Source organism: Carettochelys insculpta, chromosome 18 (assembly GCF_033958435.1).
Source record: "Carettochelys insculpta isolate YL-2023 chromosome 18, ASM3395843v1, whole genome shotgun sequence".
Classification (NCBI taxonomy): Eukaryota; Metazoa; Chordata; order Testudines; family Carettochelyidae; genus Carettochelys; species Carettochelys insculpta.
Window position 1 is genome coordinate 6,217,514 of NC_134154.1, and position 26,469 is coordinate 6,243,982.

The 26,469-nt window shown below is 50.5% G+C and overlaps 1 protein-coding gene across 1 annotated transcript in view; it reads left to right on the forward strand.

Moving 5' to 3' along the window:
* KSR2 (kinase suppressor of ras 2) overlaps positions 1-26,469 on the forward strand; it is a 237,264-nt gene that overhangs the window by 98,635 nt on the left and 112,160 nt on the right. The window contains exon 5 of the mRNA XM_075012305.1: positions 4,486-4,667. Within this exon, the coding sequence (XP_074868406.1) occupies positions 4,486-4,667 (182 nt within the window). The remainder of the gene's footprint in view (positions 1-4,485; positions 4,668-26,469) is intronic.

Consider the following 26,469-nt stretch of genomic DNA (forward strand, 5'->3'; position numbering starts at 1 on the left):
CTTGCACAGCCTCACACATTAATTAATGCTGTATTATTAACAAAAAGGGGCTCAGGTCACCAAAGCCGGATAGAAATTTTGTCTTAGATCGGCATGAAGAGGGAGAATTGAGCTCTGGATTCCAAACTGCTGCATGCTCTTGTCTGTATTTAGACCTAGCCTGTAGGCTCCCCTCTCTTGAGTGAGACACTTGTGCTATCTAGTTCGCTGGGCAGTCATGATGCTGGAGGGTCAGCTGGGAACTGGCTGAGATGCGAGGGGGACAGAAGTTGTGGAAACTCGGAGTGCATAGGGACCTGAGTTTGGATAGTGCCGTTTCACAGGTTGACCGTCTCTCTTCCGGCCCCCTCCAGACCTGACTGGTGCTGAGCAAGAGAATTTGCAGGACCACTGGTCAATCTTGTCTAGTAGCATTACCAACATTTCCACTGCTTAGTGGCTCTTAGAAGACAGGGAGGGGTAAATTAGAGCTAAATAACAGCACAGAACACTGAGAGCCAGGGCTGGTGGGTGTGAACAAACTTTATGAGACCGCGGGAAACTTGGCCACAGCCCTGGTAAGTGGACATCCAGAACATCCGTTCAGAGCTGGAGGAGTCTTAGGGGGTAATAGCCCCAGCACCAGTGTCCTGTTGTGGTGCTCTCACTGGAACATCTTTTCAGAGGAAAGAGGATCCATCTTCTTTGGAAGCTCTTCCTGCTGATTGATGGTGTTTGGCCAGAGCTTGGTGTGAGGATGGTCTTTTCCGCTGCCCTTGCTGGCTGTGTCAGCCCGCCCTCCCTTTGCAAGCTGGCGCATGCTGTCTCTGTGTGACTGCCTTCCTTTGCGACACGTGGCCTGACTGCCCCCGGGGGGTGGTCTCTCCTCCCTGAGCCGGACGTTCCAAAGCTGCAGTTCCCCCCTCCCCAGATCAGGAACCACCCTGCGGCGTTCTCCTCTGAGCCCGGGATGAAAACAAAACAAGCGCAGCGAGCAGCAGACGTAATCCGGCTTTAAAAAGAAAATGGACAGTAGGGGCCTACACCCTGCAGATCCTGCAATGCGCAACAGCGAGGCTTCTGATCAAACCCTGCCTGAAGTCATCGTCCGCATGGCCACGTGCGGTGGGTGTGGACAGAGGAGGAACACTTGGAGGCTGCTTGGTATCGTGGTGTGAAGAAGGTGCCACCTTGCTTCTTGTTGCTGCCATGCAGTGAGTTGCCTCCAGGATTCCCAGTTAACGTGCATGGGCGGTGTTTGAAAACAAGAAGAAGGGGGAGTTCCTTACCTTGTAGAGTGGGATCTAGGTTCAGCTACGTCAGAGACCTCTTGCTGTGTCTTTCCACCAAGCGCCCTCGTCTCCCCACCAGATAGCTGTTTCCCTTTATTGCCAGGGCTCGGTGGGGGTGGCCTTCCCGAGCTGGAGCCGGCTCCCTACGAAAGCCCTGTGTCAGCAAAGCCCTGACGCATGTGCCTGAATCGGTCTGTTCACTTGAGCACCTGAGTGCACACCCGGACTGGGACTTAAAAGCAGAGGCGTAGTTAAGCACGTACTTTGCTGAAGAGGGATATGAATGAGGAGTGCCAAGCAGGGAGAGAAGGGGAGTGATTCAGCTAATTGGTTCCCAGGGTCACCATCACCCTGGTATCTGGGCACCTTTCCTCCTGCGCTCCTCCAGGGAGCTCGCTTTCATGAGCCAGCATAAAGAAAGAATGGCTACAGGTGTCCAGACCTTTGTGGGAAAACATCCACTGAAGGCAGGGAAGAAAATTTCCAAATGAACCCCGCCACCAGGCTGCCAGGACAGCGCCAGGGCTTGTTCGTCTCCACAAGAGGGCTCACTGGGTACCTGAACAGCAGAAGGTGCCAGAGAGTGCCATGTCCCACGGGTTCTGCCTGCAGTTTAGAGCTGCTGCATTGGAGATGGGGTGGCCGAGGAGGGTGAGGCCCGGCCAGAGCTTGTGGCGCTGTCTGTAGCTATGGGAGGTCATTGAATCGGTGGAAATGGTGAGCGCTGCAGCTCCCTGAGAACAGTGAGCAAATACAGCCAAGGCCCTACCTCGGGTTGCCTGAAACCAAACCAAGTGGGACAGGGAGAGCCCTCCCTAGCACCTCCAATGCAGTGCCTGAGCCGTTCTCTGGGGCGGGGATGTTCAGAGCGACCAAAGAAATTAGGTCTTGGAAGGTGGCTGAAAAGCTCTGGGATTTGGTGCCTGACTCCTAAGCTGGTTATGGTGCCTGACCCCTTAGGACTGTGTGGAACTACACCTGGCTGAGCCCCCAGCCCTTTCCTCTGCTTCAGTGAAATCGTCAGCTCCTCTGGTGCCTCAGAGAAGACTGTGGTAAGCACCGAACAGAACGGTGCACCCAGCCCTTCTGCCTGGGGCCCTTCCTCTCTGGCTTCTGCACTCAGCGGCCTGCTGTCTTGGCTTCTCCAGTCAAAGTCCCAGGGATGGGTGGGGTGAGAAGACTCCCTGTCTGCAAGAGGGTCCTGGAAACAAGAGCATCTCCCTCTGGGGAAGGGTGCAGGTTATCTGAAATTCCCCGTAGGATACCTCTCTTCCTGTGGTGGGACTCCCATCCTATGAGTTGCTGAGTTGGGGGAGGGGGAAATCCCAGGGATTACCGTGCCTGGGTGAGGGCCTGTCTCCCTCAAATTCTCCTGCAGGCATTTCTGGTAGCCAGATTCCAGGGGTCAGTGGCTCCCCCTGTGAGGAGGTGTATGAGAAGTTAGCTTCTCTTGCTTTGGCTTCCCTCAGGAGCTGGCAGGTTGGGCCTGGGGTGGGAGGGAGAGATGGGTCACCTCCCTCGATGGACTCGAAGGGGGCTGTGTGTGCGCGACAGGATAAGGGAGCCCTCGATCCCTGAGCCATCAGGGAAGGCCATTGGTTAGAAATGTGCTTCAGTGCCTAATCTCCACCCTGTCTAAACTGGTCGATTTCTGCGGAAGTCCAGGGAGCTGCACTGATTAATACCAGCTGAGAGTCTGGTCCTGTCAGCGTCAAATCCTTCATCATGCTGAATAATACGTTTTTAACATCTTTCCATATCAGTCAATTTAAGATGGCAAAGAAATTCCAGTTGATCACACCCCTCGGTGCAACAGAGCTCCGTCTCTCAACTTGCTGGTGAAAGACACGGCCCTCTGTTGGCATTGTCTTAATGAAAAATGATCCCTGTTATTTGTGTGACCAAGACACCCAGGAGGAGTTTTTCAAAGTTGCTGAAGGAATCTGAGTTCCCAGTATCCTGGAGGAATGGGAACTGAGTGTTTAAATCCCCTTGGTAGCTTTAAAAGGTTCAGTCCTAAGATTTCATGGCTCCAGCGTTTGTATTCCATCTCTCCTAGGGTTTTATGTTGCTCATCTTAAAGGTTTTATATTGCTACCTGTCACCATGGTATTTGGACTCCTTTCATGTTCGCTTAATAGCATTAGTAAAATTCCTAGTGCATGTCATGGTGTCTCTGGCTCATCTCATGGAGGGATGTAAGGTATTTGGGATAGTGTGATTTTTTTTTTTTTTTTTTAATTTTGTGGATTTTTGCTGTTGTTTTCAGGACTTTTTGTGGGCAAGGATTTAGGCTGGGGTCAATGCTCTCTCATTTTTGTGATAGTGGGTAGACCGTACCAAACGAAAAGGTTTGGTATCCAGATTTGTGTACACAAACACCCATTCGCATGGGCAATTCCACTTGGATAAGCAGCGTGGATGTGTTTTTTAAAACAAACCTTCTGTAGGAATGGCTTAAGCACTGAGTTTTTTTGAAAACATCGCTCCAGTGGAACAAGCTCATATGGGAAAATAGTTCCACAGCTCTTGTGGGTCAGTGCAGACCCCTGACTCATTTGTCCCTTTCCAAGGCTTGACGGAAAATGGGTTTAAAGAATAAATTATGGTGAAGCTCCAGTTCCCCAGCAGGGCATCACATTGATCTGTCACAGGCACTGGAGGCTTTTCAGGAAGCAGCTGAGTGTAATTCCTGTAGGATGCTAAAGATTGATGTGTTAACTTTGCAGTAGTGTTAGAAATGTGAAATTCAATAAGGACTTTGCGCGGCTGGAGTGTGAAGAAAGGATGTGATTTTTATTAGCTTATGTTGCCATAGCGGTAATAATCGTTTGCATTCACAGAGCACCTGCCACCCAGGTGTTTCAAAGTGCTTGATAAACACCTCTACTCCTGTAATGTGGCTTGGAGGTAAGCCTCAGAGCCAGACCTGACTTTGGAAACGGGTTCTGGTTCAGCTCGTTATTAAGGTATGGAGGTGGGCCCAGGTTGGGATTTCACATATTTCTGAAGTATGGGATCATTCCAGAGTGCAGGGACATGGGCTGGGGCTCACATCTTCCTATGCTTGTGGTTTAGTCAGATGCAGGCTCGTGTTGTCCTGAGCAGGAGGCTTGGCTTACTAGCACTCGTCCCTTCTCGCATGTTTGCCAGGAAAATGTATCCTGTTGCCTTCACTGCTCTTCATTTTTTTTTCTCCTTCTCTTTCTCTTAGAGCAAAGAAAAAGAACAAGCCCCTGAATTTAAAGATTCACAACAGCGTGGGAAGCTGCGAGAACATCCCCTCCCAGCGCTCTCCCCTCCTGTCCGAGCGCTCTCTGCGTTCCTTCTTTGTGGGGTACCCGCCCTGCGTCCCTTCCACTCCTCCTGTCCACACTGAAGCCACCTTCTCAGCAAGTAAGTCAGACTGGTGCTGATGGGAGCTTGCGTTTCTTTCCTTCCCAGCTCAGAGAGTGAGGTCGCTGCTCGAATGGAGCAGTGAAGAGGTGTCTGGAGTTTCCGGGATTCTGGTGCTATAGCCAGTTGGGCATACATGGTTTAAAAAGCACTGGATAAATATCGCTGGCCCATGCATTTCTCTGGTTTGGGAAACTTGTTGCTCTAAGTGTTGATGGTGACCCACGAATTGTTAGAATGCAGTGTGTTGTGTGTTAGTATCAATGTATAGGTGCATACATATGTCTACATACTGAGGTATTAAATATATATGTGGGTATATAAAATATGCAGACAGCCACAAACCTGGTCCATATGACAGCCCCAACACAGATCTGCATTTCAGTGCAGGTTTAGGTACTGATTCAGGAGAATATTTCAGCACTTTGCAGCAGTTTTCACCTGGGGTACTTGAGGTGTCAGCTCATTCTAGATAGTTTTACAGCAAGTTACAGAAAAAGCCTGAGTGAAGTCAGTGCAAACTAAATTTCATAAGATGACTTCTTTATACTGCTCTGTGCACTCTATGTTGAGATGTAAGCACAATATTTATATTCCAATTGACCAGAGGTGGAAAAAGTACCCAAAAAGTTACTTGAGTAAAAGTGCAGCTGCTTTCACTTCTGGATACTTGAGTAGAATCTAGCTGTAACGTGTGTGTGTCTGAATAAGGTAGGGCATCTCCCATGGCATTTCGCGTTGTTACAGAGACCTCCTCTTCTCCCACCACTCCTGAGCCACTCCACCAAGGAGCTCACACCCACCAGAGAATGGGCTGAGAAACAGGTACTTAGATACTGCGATATTTGGCACCCTATAAATGTCCAAGGTAGAAGAGATGGAATCTGGAGCAGCTGGCAATAGAATCTGTGCACAGACACCAGTTGTCCTTTAGGCATGGTTTAGTTGGGAGGGGGTGGGATAGCTGCTGGGTTGAGGGACACATCCACAAAGAACCAAAGGAAAGTATCCCTCAGCTAACAGGTAAATCGGTCCAATTGGTAAGGCAGTTGTAGTCATACTTTTCTTTGGAGAAACTACTTTCCCCTCCCTCCCCCTGGAGACAATGCAATCATCTGTCTCCAGAAGCAGCTCTTTTTGCCCATGCAGGCAAATATAAATGGCGGAAGAAGGAACATGTGCACATGCGTACCCTCTCCGTGCCCTATCGGCAGGAGGCCTCTATGGAGAGAGGCTACTGAGGGAACATGGCACTCAAGCGGGACAGTATTCAGCAGACCGAGGGTTGAAGCGTGGCGCCTGGCAGATTACACACACAGTGGCTCCGGTAGTCTGTCTGTCCCTAACTCACCAGGCAGTGCCACTGCAGGCATGACTCGCTACGTTGGCTTTGTCCGCCCTTACTGAGCGAGCATCTCTTCGGTTACATCGCCTCTGGGCCTTCCGGGTCATGTGAATGGAACCGGTGCTGGGAGTTCTGTTTCCCTCCCAACTAGAGGAAGGGGAAGTCACTCTCTGAAGCCCCCTTGGGAGGCAGGAGGGCTCTACGGGCCTCAGATTATTCCATGTGTAGCTGTGGGATAGGAAGCCTTGGAAACCTCAATCTAGCACAAATGGGCTGCTAGACTCGCTGATCTCCAGGACGGAGAAGGCCACAGGTCGAGTGTATGGCAGTTACTGAACGCCGGGGTGGATTAACTTAAATGGAAACAATTTAAAACAGTGATTAGAATCACCAAGTGGAAAGCCTTGATGTAAATCATTGATTTTAATCAACTTTTCCATTTGTGCTCCACTTACTATCAAAAGAACGGTTCATTCTCTTTGGCTGATAAAACCATTGAAACGTGTTGATGCACAGCTAAATAGAGCCTTCACACTCGATTTGGTACATGATTTTGCCTACTGGGAGGGTACGTTATATTACTATATACATGTATTTAAGCAGTTATATAGCTTAGTATTTGCACATTCTGAGTAATCGTACATTTTTGTGTTAGACAATGGAGAATGATGTATTGCTTATTTATGAGATCGTTAACTTTTTGTTCAAGCTCCATTAGGATGGAAACGGGAATTTAGTTAAACACACAAAACCAGCATACTTGTTTTTTATTTAAATATTTTGAGAGATTGCAACAAACGTAGTCCTTACCGTATTTTCTATTAAATTCAGATTTCTTTTTAAACAGATCTCTTTTTAAAAGAAAAGAATGAAAAGAATGCGTTATAACTTAAATAACAAAATCAAAACATAAAATTTAAATAATCGGATTTGATTATTTAATGTCATTTAGAATTTTTATCCCCCCTCCTTTAACCCCTCCCACCCACTCTTTTTCAGTCTCCTCCCAGGAAGCTGAGCCATTCAGTCCAATGGTTACTCGTTCAAAGCAGCCTCTTTATTTCCTCTTCTAGAACACTGTCAGAATCCCAAGCGCTGGGCTCATTGGAACTGGAATGCAAATGCCAGAAAAGTCTGCGGTGAAATGTCACAGTTGCTTGAGGTTCAGTTTCCTCTTGTACAGGAAAATGCTCAATCTGTTTCCAAAGCGAATGTGAAAAACGCTTAGGGCTGGTCTGCACTACCATGGGAGATTGATCTAAGTTATGCAGCTTAAGCTATTCAAGTAGCTGAAGTCGATGTACTTAGATCTATTTACCTTGGTGTCTTCGCTGCAGTTTTGTCAACTGGAGACACCCTCCCATCAATTCTCCTTGTGCATCTCATTGAGGTGAGTACTGGAGACAACAGGAGAGCGTTTGGCAGTCGATTGATCGTGTCTGTACTAGACGCAATAAATTGAGCCTGACTGGATCGATCGCTGCCCCATTAATTCAGCCCATAGTGAATACACACATTTAGAAACTCATTCTCTCTTGTCAAACTTTGTATTGTTCCCCTCTGGCCAGCACTCCTGGCCTTGTCCACCCGTTTGTCCCTTTTTTCACACAGCCTCCTCCCTCAGCTCGTTTGCAAGGACCCCACTCTGCCTTTTAGTCTCACAAAGCCTCGTGTGCCATGTTGCCAAACTGACTTGTCCATTGCCACTTCTTGCGCACTGTCTATCTTCAGATTTCAAAGGATCATCCTCAAGTGGCTGGAAAGCACCAGCATGGCTTGAGTGTTACCGTCAACAAATCATTAACCATAAACTTGTTGATTAATGTAGCTTTGCAAAGGATCCACAAGGAACTCTACTTCCTTCCTTCCTTCGCAGCTCAACCAGTACTGGAGACCATTGGAGTTCTCATCATCCTCTCATCCAGGTTCCCTCAGAGCTGAGTGGCTAAAGGGGCTGGTGTCTTGTCTGTCAGGGAGCTCCAACCGACCCATTACCAGCAGCAGGCAAGCGGCACAGGGTAGCATGGCAACAGTGAATGGACAGAGAAATCTCCGTGTGCCCCGAGATGTGAAGGAGAGCTGCATCCCAATATCCATGCAAGGACAATGTCTGGATGAAGAGATCGAGAATCGGCTTTGCAGGCTGCTTTGAGAGCTGGAGTTTCCTGTGAGGCCATTTGTTTGTGCCTGCTGTACGCCAGCAGTGACGCAGTGTGCCCCGCTTCTTGGCTAAGGCCCTGGCACAGCACCTGCAGAGAGAGTTGTCCTCAGTAGCTCTGTGCTGCAGTCGTGGCTCTGTTGGCATGCCTGTCAAGCCAAGCTCTTGTGATCTGCTCCCCTTCCCGCTCCAAGCATCTGCCTTCTGAAATCATTCAAAAGTCAGCAATCTGCTTCTGGCACATCCCCTCTCCTAGTTCTTAGGCTGAAGGGTCAATGGGACCCAGCAGCCACGTTGGAGGCTGGTAATATTATTTCAAGGGAGATGTCCAACCACCTGACTCATAGTGGCACAGCGAGGAGATTTGCCTGGAGTGAGGATATTTTTACCTACTGTTGTTTCTCCCAGCATCAAACCAATTTATCTTGCTGCCCAGAATGATGGTGAGTAGTGAACCATCCTCCAGAATCATCTGGGATGATTTAGTTGGGGTTGATCCTGCTTTGGGCAGGCAGCTGGACTCAAAGACTTCCTGAGGTCCCTTCCTGCCCTAGGATTCTATGAATCTGTGACCAGAAACCAAGCAATAAAGCTCATACTCAGTGAGCCATTGGTGTGTCTCGTTGTGTTAGGTTCCCTTATGCCGCAGCGCCAGGTTGATGGGAGGACCTGATGCAGTGCGTGTGCTGCAGTGAGATGGGATGGACTGAGCGTTTGCTGGAGAGGAGGGTTTCCTCCTCCCCCTTCCGTCCTCCTGGTAATCCACTGGCAGTCTGGTGTGTCTTGTTTGCCTGGGAGCTGGGCCTCCCCTGGCACATTACTCACAACAAGGTGGTGGCTCTTGCAGGTCACTTTCTACCGAAACAGCAGGTGCATTACAGATGAGATCCCAACACCAAAAGCATGGGAAATTTGTCTGTTGGGAAATTCGGTTCTGTACACCCCCCACCACCCAATCAATCTTAACACTTTGGAGGAAGGACAATTGGAAGCAATGTGATCTGGTGGGTAGGGCAGTAGACTAGGAGTCAAGAGAGCTGGGTTCTGCCCGGAGCTGTGCTACTGATCTTGTAGGTGGCCTTAGGCATGTCACTTCACCATTCCGTGCCTTTGTTTTTCTTTCCCACCCTATGTCAGCTTACAATCTAACTGTGTCAGGCTCTGTCTGTCTGTCTAAGGGTCTAGCACAGTGGGTCTTAATTGGAGCCTCTAGCTGCCACTGCAGTGCAGCTCACATTTGTGAGCATGCTAGGAACATTCCTGCCTTTCACCCCCTTGCCAGTGCCAGGACTGGTTAGTTGCTTCTGCTCAGTCAGCTGTCTGCAAACACAGCTGGAAGGCGCATGTGTTTCCAAACCTCGCCTGTTCAGCGTTTCACGGCCTGGATGGTTTTGACTGTTTAGGGGTAATGACAGGAGATGGGCTGTGTCCTGCATTTCCATCTCTGGCTGCCCCCTGAGTTGGCCTGTGAGGAATGTCTTTCTGGGGGGGAGGCAACCAAAGAGCAGTGATCCAGCAGAGAGGAGGTGACTGATCATACAAGGGGACTGCAAGGCACCAGCGATAATGCCAGCAAAGCCAACAGCAGTTCCAGTAGTGGGGAGAAGAGCAAAGCCTTGCCATTCAGGTGCTGCTCCCGAGCCTGGAGTTACAACTAGGGGTGGCTTCAAATAATCTTCACCCATGAGAAAGCTCTTTGACTTTCCGGGAGAAGAGGTAACACGTAGACAGTCACCTGATGGCTGGTGTCGATCCTGGGGCAGGCCGACGCTGGCCCAATCTGCATGCGATGAGGCTCATGCTGCCCACCTTTGCTGTGAAATGAGCTGCTGGGAGCATTGAAAAGAGAGTGATTATACGGTGCTGTTTAATGGTGCTCAACACCAAGAGCGGTTACATCGGGGAGAGGAGGTGGGTTATACGACATAGTGCAGAAGCATCTTTCTTTGGGGGAAAACTTCCCCGCAGACCAGCTGTTCTCTGGCCCTACAGAGTTTGTTTCTAGCCAAGGCAGCGGTGGGGCGATATCGTCCTGAGGAAGGGACATACAACAGCTACCCCCTCTTGGCCTTCAGGCACTGAATCCTTCAGTGGTGAAAGCAGGCTCCTGAGGAGTGTTTCACCATGCTCACTGCTCCCCTTGCGGAGGCAAGACTCAAGCCACATCCTCGGGTGTGGCCTGCATGCAGTGCTTTTGGCTTTGTGCTGTGGCTTGCCAGGGCTGAGCCCTGGCTCCTCTAGGTTTGGCAAGTCACAGCTTGGCTCCTTGAGGCCTGGCACTTCAGGGCCTCACCTCCCCTGGACTTGCTGCCTCGTTTATGAATGGGGAAAATGTCTTGAACCCTGGCTGGACTCAAATCCCTGGTCTTCCCTTTGTAATTTGGACTCTTTGTTTCACTGACCTTTTCATGCCCTCCATCCCCGAGCAGAAGCTGCCCGTCCATTGGGTCCGAAAGGCACATTTCCTGAGCTCTGTCCTATTGACAAAGGGGGTAATTCTGAGATCTCCCGGCATGAATGCCCAGCCCTCCGCCTGCTCTGCCCCAGCCCTTCACATCCTCTCCCACCTCCCTGAGCGGGTGACTTCCAACTTAAGGAAACTTCTCCATGCTGTACCTGGTCAAGCCAGTGTGTTATGTCTCCTCAATGGGGCATTGCAGCTCCAGCTCCAAGTGCTGATGTATTCACCACAGTCAGGGAATAGCCTAATGAGTCACACCTGCTCCATCCATTCGCCTGCTCCGTGCCAGGGTTTCAGTACCCACTACATGGAAAGCTGCCTCCTTGGTCCCCCAGGGGTTACACTGTTCCTGTGCAGAGGGGCTGGAAGTGTTCAGTCCCTGCCTGTTCTGCTGTCCTGCCAAGGAGGTGCATGGACACAAGTCAGGCTTGCGGCCTCACAAGCAGCTGAACTCGGAAGTCAGGTGCATCCCTGCGTTTTCAGATGACCAACATGAGATACTTGCTCTGTGTGTGTTGCAGGCTCAGCAGAGCAATGCCTGATAGGGTCTGCACTGCCAAGAAATTACTTGTTCCAGCAGCTTGCGCAGGCTATTCCTGCCAGAAAATGGCATTGCCCATGTGTTAAGAAAAAACCCACTCCGTTTCTGCCTGACGCATACTCGTGGGGTGCTTTCCTTCTGACACCCGCTAGTCACGCAGCTCCCATGGGCAAGGTGCACCCGGCTGAGCTCTCCGCCGTCTCTGTCAGATCCCCAGCTAACATGCCCTGGGATGTCTTTTTTTCCTTTTCTTTTTTTAAACATTCCTAATTAGAATGAGTCTTAACAGATGCATAACTCCCCGGGGTAACAGAAAAGGAAAATGCCAAAGGACTGTCCTTTCACAGCATGGCCTGGTTCTCGGTGCCTGGGGGGAGAACCTCACATATGGCCTGGGCAGAATTTCCACGAGCAAAGGTCGGTTTCTCTAGCTGGATGGGGCCATTGATCTGATTTCACTTGTCAAGGGCGAAAGGGAATGGAGAGGGGACAGCCGTCTCAGATGAGGAACACCTGAATTCCAACCTGGCTGTAGATTCGCACAGAACTGTTGCCTTACTGATTTCAGCTCTCTGTGGGTAATGGTGGCCAGTAGGTGCCCTCTGAAATCTTTGCCAAGTGTATTGCTGTTTAGAATAGGGGTCAGCCACCGCGGCACATGTGCCAAGAATGGCACGCGAGCCAGCTTTCATTAGCATGCGAGGCGGTAGCTCAGCCCTGCCTCTCCTCCCCCAGGCAGCTGGGAGCTTTCCCAAAGCCATGCCAGGAGGATTGACCATGCTACCATGCTCATGCTACCAACCTCCCGCTAACAGGTAAATCTCAGCACCTTCATTTATTTATTAAGGAAGCTGTTTTAGGTAGGACTATCAGTGACTTTAAAAAGTATCACTGATACTTGGGCTGTACTTAGAGGTCAAAAGATCAAATTTTGGCACTCCGTCTTGGAAAGGCTGCTGATCCCGGCTTAGGAGCTCAGAGTTCCTTTGTCTTCAGGCTGTAAATTCCCACCCCTGCTGTTTCTCTAATGAGCTTTGGTAAAATGGACCCTTTTTTCACAGGGGTTGCAGGGTTTCTGCAGTTTTCATGATAAACAGGTGGCATTATCTCTGTCTTGCTTTGCTGCAGGGATGTAACTACATGGGATAAGCCAACTTGGACCTTTTATATTGTCTTTTGTCCACTGAGCATAAAGAACTTTTCAACAATCAGCTAATTTAAGGCACCACTTTGTCTCTGTGCAGCAGGGAAGGGAAACAGCGAAAGAAACGTCTCTGAGTAGGAGGGAAACCTTTGTTCTGGCTGGATCCAGTCACTATCACCCAGGAGTCTCAGCCCCCTGCCCAACCGCACGGCCTCCTGTTTCTCATGAATGTGCTTCAGCTATAGGGGGTAATTTACTCAGGGAAGGGAACATTACAGTGCTTGTCCTATGAATTTGCTGTGGAAGGACCCTCTCTTAGGGACCCTCCACTGCAATACAAAACAACAATGCAACTCAGATCTTGCCTGCTTTCCAGGCTGGATGGTTATATTACCAGTCGATGTCTGGTGCAGCCTTCCAGAGCTTTGCCTACATGGGCATCTTGGAAAGAGGTGGGGGGGTCATTCATATTTTTCTGTGCTTCTGTGTCTCCTTAGCACTTGGGAGTCTTCCCTCCTTCACCCCTCTGGAGCACCTCAATCTCGTGGACATGCATTAAGCTGCTAGTGTCCTGGCGGCGAGGGGGTTTAATGACCATCTCTCATGGATGTGCCCTCTCCCATGGTTGTGTGCAGCAGACTGTTCCCCTTTTCCCACTGAAGACAGTGGATGCATCATCTCATCTGGTCAGCCAGCAGATTCCCCACTCATGCTGGAGTTAAAAATGTTCAGTTTAGCATCTGTTCCCTGAAGACTCTTTTGAGTCTGTGTATACCTGCCAGGGTTGGAGACAGCAGCTGTAGGTAGAACTCGGACCATGAAATTGTTAAAAATAGACTGTGAATTTGGTAGGGCCCTACCTATTTGGCTTCAGTCCATTGTTCCTTTTCCTCTATTGGGCTCTGGTGAGGCCACATCTGGAATAGTGTGTCCAGTTCTGGGCCCCCAGTATTGAAAGGATGTGGATGCATTAGAGAGCGTCCAGTGGATGGCAATGAAAATAATTGGGGGCTGGAGCACATGACCAACAATTAGGGATTGAGGGACTTAGGGTTATTTAGTTTGCAGAAGAGAGGAGTGAGGGGTGATTTGATAGCAGCCTTCAAACTCCGGCAGCGGGGCTCTAGAGAGGATGGAGAGAGGCTGTTCTCAGTAGTGACGGATGGCAGAAAAATGGGCAGTGGTTTCAAGTGACAGAGCAGGAGGTCTAGCTTGGCAGGTCAGAATGACACATGGGAGGGAGCCCTTGGCCTAACGTGTGAGATTCCCACTGGAGGACAGCTCAGCTCTGGGGATCCCCAGGAGCCTGCTGCCCTGGCAATAGGGCCCTTCTGGGCTTTATTTGCTTAAGGAAAGATGTATTTCTCCTAGGGGAGAGAGCGTCAGAGCTGCATTACATCTGCACTCATCTGCTCCCCTTTCTTGTTTGCTCTTGGATGGACTATCCAGCCCTCTCAGGGGAGCAGGATTCAGTAGACTGAACTCTTCTGTGTCAAATTTCCTGCTGGAGGTTGCTCCCACTGCATGTTTCTGTGGGTCGAGACCAACTTTCTCTCTAATTTTTCCATCCCTGTGAGGAATAAATTGTTATGTGCGCCGAGGCATGTGTGGAGGTGCACCCCCAGTAGAAACACACGCTGCCGGCTGGGGGTGCTGCAGGTGCTCTGGTAATCAGCTGGGCAGCATTTGGCTCTGCTTGGTGGCCGCCCAAGTGCTCAGCTTACAGGGAACATTGGTCAAGACTCCTGGGATCTGGGGCTGGCTCAGCCACTGGCTCATTGTGCGATTAGAGGTGACTCACTCGCCTCGTTTGTGGTTCGGTCTCCCTCTCTGTTCGATGGCTACAAATACCTTCCTAGCGTCCAGCTTCAGTTCATCAAGAAATAGTTCCTGTGTGAGGTGCAGGAGGTGAGATCCATACTGAGCTCCTCATCTATTAGACATGCCTCGTTTGCAGGCACTTTGATTACTGTGAAACTCCCGACAGCTCTTCCCTCACCTGCCAGAGCGCAGACATTCTGGCATATCACTGTGCCTAAGTACATTGCAAACCATGGCTGTGTCTGTGCTCGGAGGTAGGGCTGTGGGTCCCAGCCCTGTGGGCACAGGCTGAGAAGCACGAGTATAACCAGGAACGTGACCGCAGTGGCGCACAGGTAGCAGTGGACACATGGTTGAGCCGTCCCTCATACCCACCGCTCAGCCCCCGTGGGTGCAAGCTACAATGGCGATGCTGCTATTTTTAGTGCACTGATCAGCGCTAGCCTGCGTATGTCTGCACGAGGGGGAAACCTCAGCCTTGCTCCCAGTGTCGATGCAGCCAACACGGGCTCAAGGTGCGTCTACGCTGGAATAAAAGACTCACAACTTGGCCTTGGCCAGCCCTGGTCAGCTGACCTAAAAATTGTTTAGATGTTCAGGCTGGAGTCTGGGCTCTGGGACCTCCCACCTCGTCTCCCATGCCTGACAGTCTGTATGGCAACTTGACAGCCCCACGAGTCCAAGGCAGGGCAGCTGCGGGTGCTGAATGGCTTTGTAGAGGTAACCCGAAAGCCCCCTTGTCAGCATTCAGTTCTTGTTTCAGGTCCAGCTGCAACTGTGTGTGAGCACAGCGCACTGAATCCTGCTCTCCATCCCGCCCCAGGTGCAACTGCATCGAAGGGGAGAGGGTCTGGTTCTGGGCTCACACCTCTGTGGGTGTGAAGCTGGAGCAATTCCACTGAAGCAAACCGGGCACAGCCGTGTAACGCCAGCCAGCAGTAAGCGTGAAGCCCCAGTCTGGTCCAGCTGAGTAAGGTGTTGACTGACATGAGAGTATCAACATCTCTCTTCCCTGGCAGGCCTACCCTGCTAAGGCGAACTCCTTTTGAAAAGTTAAATGCTACAACATCATTACCAACGGTCCCCCTGTCTGTCTGCTCCATGCGTCAGCGCTACAATCACACACCAGCAAACATGAAGTCCTGAATCTGGACAATTTCCTATTCTGGCAGTGTTATGCAGAGAAGAAAGAATACAGCTTTGGCTGATTAAGTCTAATTGACCCTGTGAGGCTGAGAAGCGGGGGGCAGATCACAATGTAAGTATTTAAAACAGCAAAGTGACTGAACATGACATGCCTGCTATATAAATAGGACTGTCACGCTGCAACAATAAGATGCCATTATTATAAATTGACTTCTGTTTTCCTCCTTAAGAGAGAGTCTCAAAATAGCTTTGCCTTGTGCACCTCAGATGTTTTTGATGAGCAAATTTGAAAAGGCTGAGATTAAATTTCAGTGCTGTTGAGCCTTCCGGCTCTGAGAAAGTATAATACAATAAATGTTGTCTCCGCCATGGTATAAAGCAAAGCTGCACAGACCCAAGTGCCTGGGACTGTCTAGAAACTGATGCTGAGGTTAACGTTTTCAGTGTCCCGCCTATGAAAATCCAGGTGACAGGTCAAAGCCTTCCAGTTTTAATTCTGCGTCAAAGTGATTTCATACGGTGGAATGCTGCTACTGCTACTATTTGTCTGTCCTATGGCTCCCATCGTTGGAGCGTATGCGTGTGTCTCAGACATTCAAAGTCACTGTGCAGTTGGAGGTGCAATGTCCAGCTCAGGTAGATGTTCATGCGCTAGATTTGCTGTAGGGGTGCGGTGGCCACATGGGCTAGCTGGCCGAGTCCTTACCTAGGGACTCAGAGGGGATCACACTCATGTGGTTAGTACGTGCTTCTGCCCCGGCTTCTGCAGCTACACTGCTCTTCAGCTCAGTCGAAACTAGTGCATGTGCATCGGCCCAAGCTGGAAAGAACCCTTCCAGCTGCAGTGTCGATATACCCCTTGGCTAGGTCACCTTTGAAAAGTGTCTGCTGAATGCCTCGTTAATCGCCATCTGTAGCGCTGCTCAGAATCCAGTCCATTGTGATCAAGCACAGGAAAGGTGACAATGGGCACCCTCGTCACACCCCTGAGTATGCTGAAGAATTCTGTCAAGACGCCATTGTGAACAGCTTGGCAAGTCACAGGTTCGTATGTTGAGTGGATCAGGTTAATAATTTTGGGTGGGATGCTGTGGTGTTGCAACAGTTTCCACAAAGTGCGTCTCTCAGTGCAGCCAAAGACTTTTGGAAGTCTGTGAAGGTTATGTACAGGGGCAGTTCCTCTTAAGTGACTATTCTGTGATCACTCTGAGAGCTGCTATGTGGTCAGTACAAGAGCTTTCTCTTCAGAAGCTGGCCTGCTCTTCCCTGAGCTGCCTATCAATTTCTGTCTTCATGTGCTCCAAGAGAATCCTCTTGAACACTTGTCCTGGAATAGACAGTAACATGACGCCCTCAGGCTACAGACATTCACAAACAGATGCCTGAGGTACAGGCTTCGAATCCAAGGGAAAGACTTGTCCACGAATGAGGAGCTTTGGAACAGAGCAAGTCAGGAACCACTTGACATTCAAATCAAGAGAAGAAAGTGGGGACGGCGAGGCCACTCTCTCAGGAAACCATCATCCAAGATAGTCCATCAAGCTCTCACGTGGAACCCACAAGGAAAATGCAAAAGAGGAAGATCTCGGACAATATGGAGAGGATCTACAGAAAACCCTCAAATTAGCAGACTAATGAGGGCAGTGTCAGTAAGACTGAAAGTCTGTTAAATAGAGGGTTTACTACCCACCCACCCCTTCCAGGGTCCCCCAGCTGCAGCCCCAACATCCCCAAAAAGAAAAGCCAGTGACTCACCAGACGGCTGCTTCTGGAGGAGCCGGAGCCGGCCGCCAAGGCTGGAGCCAGCTCACTGCGTATGCTGCTGGGGCTGCCAGACTCCACGGCATAGCCACCATCGTCACCAGAGCCACCACACGCTCCTCCAACCAGGAGAGGGGGCGTGTGCTAGTGCTGCCTGCCTGTGTACACGCCCCATCCCTGGAGGGAGGAACGCATGGTGGCGGTCCAGGCAGCAGCGTTTTCAGAGGCTCAGGTAAGTCCCTTGCTTTTTTGGTGGGGCAGGATTTAGAATTTATGGGCCCCAATTAAGCAGGCTTTGGGAACAACAGGGGTCTGGCAGATGTCCACTGTTCCCAAAGTCCCCTGAATAGGGGTCTGTTAAAATCGAGGGTTGACTGTATTGAGATTGAAGGACAACACTGGGGAACTCCTGGAGCCAGCTAGATGTTTTGTCTCAAGACAGAGTGAAGTGGAGGAGAACTGTAGATGACCTGTGTGCCACTCGGAGTACAAGGGTATCCATCAAGTTAGTCAGTCAACTTTGCACTCCGAGTGTCCGTCTGCACTCCTCACCCACAGCCGAAAGCCTGAACCCGGACACCTGTGGACAAGCAGATCTTAAGGATTAAAAAGCAGTTCATCTCCTACCCTCCAGATGCCCACTGATGTTTACTTCGCTGTTCTCCCCTTCACGATGGCCTAGCCAAGCTACAATGTCTACATGTTTAGTTCCATTAAAACTTTCCTCAGGAACGGAGCTCTCCAACCCCCAGTGAGTCCTGCTGCTGCTCTCTGCATCTCCTCCGGTTTGTCCATACCTCTCTGTAGGATATTATCTTTTCTCTACCATCAATCCGGCAATTTATTTTAAGGGCCTGCCTGAAGAGGTAATTAGGAACATCTTTCCTTCTGGATGATTAGCTCTTTGACCTTCTCTGAACACCATCCTTGAGGGGAGAAGATATCTGCGATGGGCTTAGCTGGCATAATTTCCTCTCATTACCGAACAGAAATTCAGTAGGTTAAGTGTAGAGCGTGAAACAATAAAATAAAGGCACTTCTTGTAGCTAAATTCCTTTCCCGCTGACATTAGTTCAATATTATTTCCATTCTCTTGTGCATTCATGCATTTTGCAAAGCTTTTCTTTTTTGTTAGTTGTCCATATGATTTGCAAGTTGTGTTGTTGTGGCTCACCCCTAATATAAATCTGCTTTGGTGAATTCAGATGTGTGAGTATGTGACAGGTGAGAATTACGTTAAAAATGGTGTTTTAAAAGCACCGACCTCCCAGCCCCCTATTAGTGTAATTTCTGACTCTCTTTGCGAGTAGCTTGTCTTGTATTGATGGGTTCCCAAGCCTAGCAGTGAGATGAATGTGGATCTAGATGCTGGGTTCCCAGTCTGTAAAACGGGGATAATGATCAACCCTCCTGGGAGGGGAGAGTGCTGGGGAGATTACTTCATTATTGTTCATTAGTCTTGGAAGTTAGAAAATGCTGGTAATTACTGTTTGTGCATGGACTGTGTGGGTGTCATGAAGCTTAATCTGTTAGCACTGGTAGCATGCAGCACTGTCCTGATGGCTCTAGAGCCATGCAAAAAATGAAGCCCTTCTGGTGTACACTTAATTTACCTCCTCCCCAAGAAAGGGTTTGCTGTAGTAACAGGTGAGACTGTTCCAATTCCTTTAAATCTAGTGCTGGCACAGTCCTGGTCTTTCTCTTGCACCAACCCAGATGACCTGAGCTGAGCTAAAATTTTCCCTGAAGTGAGTGTGTAAATCAGGAAGAGCTGTTCCCCAAGGGTGGGCTAGCTCCGTGGTTAGCATGTTGACCCCATGACCCAGGGGTTATGAGTTCAATCCCTCAGGGGGCTGTTTAGCGAGTAACTCCCACTCCTTGTTGGGGAGGAGCCTTGTCTTGTCTGAGTGCAGTGAATAGCCCTGAGAGATTATATAGACTGAACCTCTTTCATCTTGCAACCTGACTGATGCTGAATGAGAGAACTTGCCAGACCACAGCAGGTCAATGTTTCCTAGCACATTCCAACACTTCCTCTGCTTACTGGGCTCTTAGAAGGAATTTAGAGCTAAATAACAGCACAGAACACTGGGAGCCAGGACTGGTGGCTGTAAACAAATTTTATGTGACCAGGGGAAACTTGGCCACACCCGTGATAGGTGGTTGTTAGCTAAAATCATGCTGAATTACGGCTGTTGCTGGACCAGAGAGGTTCAACCTGCACCTAGTGGATAAGCACGTGGCAGTGACAGTCAATCCTGGCTGGCTTGCTCAACCACAGCTACCCAGCTGCTCTCTCATTCCTTAGTTCCTTATGGTGACTGCAATCGTTTGGCCGCTGGCTTGCTACTCAGTTGTCCAATGTCAACGGAACTCATCTGCAGAGGTGATTCCTGCTATTGGCCAGGAGTTAGGTGAGGCCAGCCCAGGGCACTAACTCAGTCCTTCCCTTGGTATCTTCTTGATGCCCTCTGAAAATACTGAGTACCCATTTACATAACTCCTTTCATCCCAAAGGACAACATGGTGCCTGAACACGCTTGCAAATGGGTATGAATCCAGAGGTTTGATATTTATGTAGACGTAATGGTCTCCTTTCTCCCCCCAACCCCCAAGAGCAGGAGAAGCTTATTATTTAATTTGGCAAATCCATGGCAAAGAGATGTATTGTGTTCTCTGTTCTGGAGATTCAGTTCATTGGTGGTCACTCTTAGCCCCTGTGGGAAGGTGGCTCTGCAGCTGTGGACTGGTTTCCAAGGAGGCTGTGCCTGACCTTTGCCATTGAGAACTCTCTTGTTGCCGAGGTTCATTGGGGGGGGGCATGAAATCTGGTTTGTTACCCAGTGGTCTCTGAGAGAGCCTCGCCTCAGAATGCTGAAGACCAGGACCCATTTCATAAACTTGATTCAGCACTTGGTCAGTAGCCACTGAAGTAATTTGCACATTCAGGTGAGATTGTCATTGGCCCATGTGGGTTGGTAGGTCAGTTTCTGAATTCTGCACCAGTCAGAGTTTCCTGAGTCTGAAGTTTCATTTGCAAGCCTGGAGGTCACCCGTGCAAATGCACGGGTCACCATGACCAAACCTGTCAACCAAGAAGGTAGTCACTTGGCTAGACAAAGGAGGCAAGGCCTAGCCATTTTGGTATCAATGAGAAATCCTAGAGGAGCCCGAGTCTCTGAACCAGTCTGAGAGTTGCCCTCGTACGTGAGGGTAGGAAGTTAGTTCTTTTGCTTCCCTCTGCTCATTAGCATCACTTCAGTCTGTTTTTATTCAGCTTCAGTCAGCTGCGCTCAGGACAGAGGCTGACCTTGAGGTGGGGACAGGTGGGGAAAGGTGTTTACCTTTGTACAGAAAGGCAGAACTGGCTGTCTTGTCCCTGTTGCTGGCATTTCAATCCATGCTGCTTTGCCCTCTGGCTGTCCTCTGCACCCTGGAGCCTCATGTCAGTGCAGAACAAGGCTTTCAGGAGAAGGGGTTGTCACAGAGGAAAAGGAGTCTTCATGCATCCTTGCAGGGGAGAACAATAGAGGTGCCCTACCCATGCCCTGTGTGCTGCTGGGCATGAGGAAAGTGCAGAACCATCTCTCTCTGCTGCTGTCAGGTCTTTAGCGGTTTACTGGCTGACAAAGTCAAATGCTGCAGAGCGTCAGGAGAAGGCAGCTGGCTGCTTGCCCGTGGCTCATCAGAATATGTCAGTTCTTTTAACTCTTTGCTCCACCATCATTGCTGTCTCTTGGTTTGAGAGTGGGGCTGAGAACCAGGACTCCTGGGTTCCCAACCAAGCTCTGTCAGTGGTCTTGCTGTTTGACCTTGAGCAGGTGTCTTCACCTCTCTCTGCTTCAGGGTCACCCAGCTGTAAATAGATGGCAAGAACCTGGCAGGAAATCTGTGGTGTATATAATTCCGGTGTCCGAGGTAAAGGTGTTGCCTGAATACAGAGTCATCTTGTTTCCAAGCTTTGAGATGATTCACTCCAGGGCTTGTTTCCAAGGGTGAAGAGTTTACTTCCATCAATTTTATCCGTCCCATTCACAATTTTAAAATAGACTCACATTGTTTATTGTAGTAGTCAGAGGAGGCTTGTTTATCTGGCTGTCACCATGATGGATAACAAATTCATACAAATTCCCTGGGCATCCAGAGAGGTGCCAGTGAATGAATAAGGGGAATCTTGTGCCAGAATGCAATCAAAATAGATACACTTCAACACACAAAGTAATTCCAGGGGCAGCTGCTGCTGTTATATATAACAAGCCAAACTTCTGGATAAAAAAGCTCACCGGATAACATGCAAGGGTTTACATTCATATCAAAGGCTTGGAAGGGGCCTGGATTCCGCACACCGGCGCGCAGGAAGGACATGCTCCTTGTATCCTTCTAATACTTTGGGCGCCTCCCTGGACCCGGTGTCCCATTAGCCATAAGGGACGTTGCAGGAAATACAGCCGGCTGAGGGACCAGTGTGGCATGCTGAGGCTGATTGCGTGTGTAGTAGCAGCTGTGAGCCTAGCTTGCCTTGCTGAGAGAGACCTTGGTGCCTCACCAGGCCTGGCGCACGCTGACCCTCTGGCTCCGGTTCTGCGCGTCACAGTTCACGTGGGTGGCGGTAGTTCCCCTTGGGGGAGTATTCTCCAGGGAGCGCCGCTGGAGCCAGCAGTCTGACATTGCAGCTGGATATGGTGTCTCATCCGGCAGAGTCCATAGGAACCTTGACAGACCAATGGTGGCGGCAGCTTTCCAGCGGGGCAGAGGAGCTTTGGCAGCATGGAGGCTGTCTGGCCAGTGACGGCGCATGTCCCCAGGGAAGGCAGAGTCAGAGGTTGTTCCCTTCCGCCTCTTCCTGCTCAGTGAAGGGTTGATTTAACACAGGGCCATTACCGGCTTTGCCTCGGGTTATTCTTCTCCCCCCTCTCCCCATCTGAAGTTGTAAGTTGATGCTGTGACCAGCCTGCCCCTGTGCATGTTGAATAGTAACAGAGAGATAGCCGTGCTAGTCTATCTACTTCCTTCCTTAAGTGCCAGGCCAACGGGTGTAGGCGGTCATGGCCCTCCACCCCTGTCTATTCTGAGTGCTTTCTAGCATTTTTACAGTGCTTCTGCACCGTAATCAGGCAGTAATGCTATCCTATAATTTCTCTCGCTGCCTACCCCTACCCTGTTTACCATCTCATTTCCCCGTCATTACTACATGTTCAAATCCTAATTTCTTCATTACATGTCCTATAAACTTTGCTTGTCTTGTCCTTGTTCTCACTAACAACGATCTCCTACACTCTGCTTCAATCAAAACGGACTCATTCGTCCTCTTAGCTGTCCATGGAATACGCAACATCCTCCTTAAAAACCACAATTCTGTGACTTCAATGGACTTCTCAGCTTGCTTGCTGATTGTCCACGCTTCAGACCCATATAATAATATTGGCTCAATATAACATTGCAAAACTCTTTTCCTAACTTCTAATGATAGCAACTTGTTAGTGAGGATACTCCTCATTTTCTGGAATGCAGAGTTCGCTTCTGTAATTCTGCATTTAACTTCTGCTGTACACCTACCATCTGATGTGATGTAACACCCCATGTATTAGACCCTAAGTCTATATAGTATCAAAACAATAAAACAGTCCAGGATGCAGCAGGACCGTCCAAGAAGTGGGTCTTTCCCATGAAAGCGCACCACCTAATACATTATTTTGTTAAAGTGCTGCTGGATGGCTTTCTTATTTCTCCCCTGTAAGTTATGGAAAATGGGTTATGGCTATAAATATGGATGACTCAGGAATGCTTCGGCCGAAACGTGGCTTGGGACCTATCATTTTAATGTTATAACCCCTTTGGATCAGCAAAACCCATTTTTGTGCATGTATCAGTTTTGTAGCTGAAGATACAAGTGATGTCTACATATCTGTATTCCAAACGTTTGTCTCCATGAAGACTTCAGTAGGAGGTGTGGCTACCCTACTGTGAGGGTGCGTCTACACTAGCCGGCTACTTCGAAGTAGCTGGAACGATGTTGAAATAGTATGCGTCGCGTCTACATGCACTGTGAGCTATTTCGATGTTGAAATTGAAGTTAGGTGGCGAGACATCGAAATCGCTATTCCCATCCAAAGATGGGAATAGCACCCTACTTCGACGTTCAATGTCAAAGTAGGGTGTGTGCAGACGATCCGTGTCCCGCTATGTCAAAATAACAGGGTCCTCCATGGCGGCCGTCAGCTGAGGGGTTGAGACACACTCTGTCCAGCCCCTGTGGGGCTCGGTGGTTGGCGCGTGCAGCAGCCCTTAGCCCAGGGCTTCTGGCTGCTGCTGCTGCAGCTGGGGATCCATGCTGCGTGCACAGGGTCTGCAACTGGTTGTCGGCTCTGTGGATCTTGTGCTGTTCAGGGCGAGTGTGTCTGGGAGGGGCCCTTTAAGGGAGCGGCTTGAAGCTTGGCTGGCCCCTCATTTCGACGGGGAGCGCTTGTGTGTGTGGATGCTCCACATTTCCTTCCAGGGCGGCTCCTTTTGACGTTCTCTGTCGCTAGTTTGACGTTGAACGTCAATGGCACCAGCCCTGGAGGACGTATAGACGATACGCGTCGCAGTAGCCTATTTCGATGTCCTTACTTCGAAATAGGCTACTTCAATGTAGTGTGCTAGTGTAGACGTAGCCTGAGAGTATGACGTGTGAGGGGATAGCCGTACTGAGCCAACTTAATGGATGTCAAGCCACATCTGAGGAACTTGTCTGGGAGCGTGCAATCCAGCAGACAAGCAATGGCTGATTGCCTGAAGAGAACTTGGACACGTTACCTGCTTACGTGGCATTCTCCATTTTGGAGTATACTGCTGCACAAAGAGAACACAGGACTGCCCTCCCCAGGGGAAAGGTATGAAGGGACCCTGGCGTTTCTCCATCTGGGGTTGTCAGCCTGCCTTGGAAATTGCCTGACACACCCTAAGAAAGTGAGAGAACTTTACTGGAGACTCAGGTCAGGGTAAGATCGTTTCTGACCTGAAGATATCACCTGAAATAAAGACAGCTATTTAGGGTAAGAACTCATAAGAACAGAATGAGCTCTGCGTTTTTAGTTTTGTTTGATTTGGTAACTCGTTTTGATCTGCTTGTCCTTACCTGTAAACCACTGAAATCCCACTATTATGCTTTATAAAAAAAACTCTTTTGTTTATAATCAAGCCCAGTGCAAATGGTTATGACCTGGGGAAGCCTACCCCTGCACTTCGCTCCCTTTCTTTGATAAACGGGGCCACCCAGTGAGCCCCCTGTGCAGATCTTTTGCCGAGAGAGAGAGAGAGAGAGAGAGCTCTGTTATTAGCTTTATTTGGAGTTTTGATTCTTTCTGGGGTTGATTCCCTGGGGGCTGTGCCCTAGAACAGCTTCCACCCCGTGTGGTGGTTAAACAGCCTCTGCGTTGCTCTGCAGGGGAGCAATAACCCCAATGCTGTGCTGTGGCTGGGGGAGACCACTGGGTTTGGCTCAGCCAGAAAGAGTTGTGGGAGAGCCTCAGAGAGCAAGAAGGTGGGTGGCATCCAGGGAACAGCCCAGGGGGGCCTTCTGTGATTGCATCCCAGGGGCCTCCCTAGATATGCAGCTGTGTAGGGCACCACTAAATTTGGGGCACCACTTTGCCCCAGATCAAGCAGTGCCCTATGCTGTGCCTGCACATGGCCAGCACAGCCAAAGGCTAATGCTGCCTCAAACAGTCCCAATCCCCTGGCTTCTAGTCTGCCTCCTGGATGCAGTCACCCAATCCCCTGGCCCCACACTGCCCCCCCAGCTCCACCTCCCAGCTCCACCGTCCAATCCCCTGGCGCCTCCTGGCCCCAGTGGCTGAATTCCTCAGCCCTCCACCCCAGATCCTGCTCAGGTGGCTCCAATCCCTGGACCCCCCCAGCTTTGCCTCCTGACCCTCAGCACTGATGGGCTGCACTGCTCCCCCTTCCACCTGTTCTCCCACCAGCCCCCCTGCCCTGCTCCTGACTGCAGCTGTGAGCACAGCCCCTGAGCCTGCAGAGTTGCTGTCCAACTCCCCAGGTGCTTGGGCTACATAGGGCACCCGAAGTCCTAAGGACAGTCCTGCTGCACCCTGGATTAACATGAGCAGGGAATTTGGTCTCTGTCCCGTCTGTGCCTTGCACAGCGCTGGGCACGTCATTGGTCCCGAAAGAGAGGGTCTCCTCTGAATGGCGACTCTGTAAGGCTTGTGTCTTCTGCTTCCCGCGGGCGCTGGAGTCCGACCAGCTGCCTTTAGCAACTAAACCCCAAGCTTTGCTGCCTTTGACTCCAGCTAGCCCGGCAGAGCTGACCCAGGTAAGGAAGGGGGATTCTAATCCTTCTCGAGCACCCGAAACAGGGTTGTTGCCTAAGCTGCCCTCAGGACCATCCACCTGACGTACTGGGGGTCGCATAGGGTCTCACTGGAAGGCGGGGAGGCTGCACGGCTGTTCGGGGAGGCCCTGGTTTGCCCTGCTGCAGCCTCGCTGCCTGTGGTGTGTGAGAATCGAGCAGCCCAGCTTGCTCCTCCAAGAGCAGGGGGAGTTCTTCAAGGCTGGTAACTGAAAAGCCGTCTTCCTTCTGGGAAACGAAGGGCCTCTGATGTGGAGATGCCAAGAGCCAATGAATGGGAACCCTCCCAATGTTGCTTTTGCAGAGCCAGCTGTACTTCAACCAAGACTGGCCGTGCGAGGGGACGCATGCACGCTGGCTGTGAGCTCCTGCTGGCGGCTTGCCCGGCACGAGCACAGCTGGCTCCGGTGGCCTTGTGCCATATCTCCTGAAGGAGCCCACAGGACCTGTGTGGAGTCGGGAGCTACACTAGAGATGCAGGGGGAGGGTTTGCTAAACCCTCCTGGCGTGAGGCAGAGTGGCCCTCCACAGACCTGGCAGGGGAGGAACCCTGCCCTGAGCCCTGGTGGATGGAGCTGTGCAGGAAGCTGAGCTCCGGGAGTCAGAGCATGGGAGGAAGTCCAAAAGCTGGCTCTGGAGCTGGAGCGCTCCCCCACCCGGAGGTGGGAAGCTGCTGCTGACTTCCAGGAAGCAGAGGACCGGCCAGGACCATGGACGGGCCCGATCCTGGAGCAGCTGCAAGCCCTGGCAGAGAGCCCATTCCTTCGCGACTTGAAGGACCCGCTACCAAGCCAGGTATGCCCAGCGGGGTGAAGAAACAGCCTGTGGGGGAGCCGACCCTGGTCTGTCTGAGACAGCACCCATGAGGGAATCAGCGTGCGGCAGGGAGATTCCCACTGACCCAGTGGCAGCCGGGTTTGCTGCGGTTCGGGCTTTGTGCTGGGCCACAATGCTATGTGGGGACCTGCCACCCTAATCCATGTGTGGCAGCCTGGCCCTGTTCCTGAGCAAAACGCCTGCATTGGTTGGCTCTCTGCCAGAGCGGGGAGACCTGAGGGTTTGTGGCCCTGCACTG